Source organism: Octopus bimaculoides, chromosome 4 (assembly GCF_001194135.2).
Source record: "Octopus bimaculoides isolate UCB-OBI-ISO-001 chromosome 4, ASM119413v2, whole genome shotgun sequence".
NCBI classification, from domain to species: Eukaryota; Metazoa; Mollusca; class Cephalopoda; order Octopoda; family Octopodidae; genus Octopus; species Octopus bimaculoides.
In genome coordinates this window covers 83466595-83468560 of record NC_068984.1, presented here as the reverse complement: position 1 = coordinate 83468560, position 1966 = coordinate 83466595, and the positions used below count along the sequence as shown (strand labels likewise).

At 41.8% G+C, this 1966-nt stretch overlaps 1 protein-coding gene across 1 annotated transcript in view; it reads left to right on the top strand.

The window, feature by feature from the left end:
* The first annotated feature begins 614 nt into the window (after positions 1–614).
* Positions 615–1966, top strand: part of LOC106875130 (transmembrane protein 47) — a 270412-nt gene continuing 269060 nt past the window's right edge. Inside the window, exon 1 of the mRNA XM_014923115.2 lies at positions 615–1591. Coding sequence (XP_014778601.1) covers positions 1375–1591 — 217 coding nt within the window. The 5' untranslated portion in view covers positions 615–1374. The remainder of the gene's footprint in view (positions 1592–1966) is intronic.

Sequence of the window (1966 nt, the reverse complement as noted above, 5' to 3'; positions counted from 1 at the left end):
TATATATATATATATGTATATCTATGCGTATATATGTATTGATGTACATGTTATATATATGTACATATATATGTATATACATATTTATACACACACACACACACACACACACACATATATGGATGTGTGTGTGTGTGTGTTTATATTTGAAAGTGAGTGTAAAATATCCTCGTCGTCGGAGTTGTCTTCGTCATCATCATCATCAGCATCATTGCCAGAACTACTACTACTACTACTACTACTACTACTATTGCAGCTGCTGCTACATCTGCTGCTGCAGTATAATTGTGCAGCTGACTCTGTTGCTGCTCTTACTACTACTACTACTACTACTACTACTACTACTACTAGTGTTGCTTTTGCTGCAGCTGTTGTTGCTGTTGATGATGATGATGATGCAGTTGTTACTACTGCTTCTGTTGCTGCTTTCGTCTTTCATATCTTCTTCATCTTCATCCGTTTCTTTCTCTCTCACTCTCTCTCACACTCTCTCTCTCTCTCTCTCTCTCTCTTACTATCTTCACTTATCTACACAGCTTCCCTTTCGTACACAAACGCACATACGCGCGCGCGCACACACTCATAGAAAACTTGTCGTTTGGCGCCTGTCAACCTCACCTCTCTGTTTTTCTCGCTATTCTTAGGACCGTCTTTTGTTCACGAAGCATCACAGCCAACATAATTTCTCTCTACGACCCTTTACCCGTCATACCATCATCACCACCACCACCACCAGCACCAGCACCAACAAGAACAACAAACAACACGACGACCGTCAGCTCCTTAACTTCCTCGTTTTTTACAACTCTTATAGCCTCTTCCTCTTGCTACCCCTCTTTCCTCCGACCTCCTTTGCAAGCTTCCATTTTTTCTCCCTCCTCTTCACATCATCGCTTCCGCTGCTAGCTTACAGCTGCTGCCGATTGTTATTAAGGCGAGCGAATCGTGGATCTTGAAGACACGGTTTGTGTTCAGTCTGGTCTCGTGTAGTGGCATCAGCTATACAACTTCTGCTCCACTATCTCCACTTCCGCCACCACATTCATCTTCACCACCACTACCACTACCACTATACCTTCACGATCATTACTCTACCGAACAGTGCTCCTTTCTATATTCATACACACACATATATATATACATATACATCTTACTTTCTCGTTGCCTGTCTTTTGAGCGGCCTTTATCTGTTTTGACAATCTATCTATCTATCTATCTATCTATCTATCTATCTATCTATCTATCTATCTATCTATCTATCTACTCACACATTGCTCTTAGGCTATCCTTACTACCTGGATCTATCCGATCATCGTCATCATCATCCCCATCGTCATCAACTACAGCAAAACAAAATAAAAACACCACGACACCATGAGGGCGACATGTATGGTTATTGTAGCTCTGTTTTTCTTAGTGGTCAGCAATCTAGCGATCGTAATATCGTTCGCCACCCCATACTGGATAGAGTTTCGAAACCCGGTCTTTCACAGTGGAGGTAACCATCATCGTGGCCTCTGGGCATATTGTGATTCTTCCAGCTGTAAATGGGTTTTCGACAACAACTTTCTTATTCAAAAGGATCTTGGAGGTAAGACTGACATTTTATCAATTTTTTAGCCTGCATAACAAGAAATGTTTTACTCATGCATTCGTGCATTGTACACGCATACTCACGCACACACACACACACACACATTCACGCACACACACACGCATGTGCGTGTGTATATATGTGTGTGTATGTCTGTGTGTGTCTATGCGTGCATGTACGCGCGCGTTTGGGTGTGTATATGTGTAATTGCATGCATATATGTGTGTGTGTGTAAATTTTATCTATCTATGTCTCCCTCTTTTCCTCTTTATAGATTCACATATACACAGGCACAGACAAGTAAAAACACAAACACACACACACACACACACACACACACACACACAGACACACACACACACACACACACAC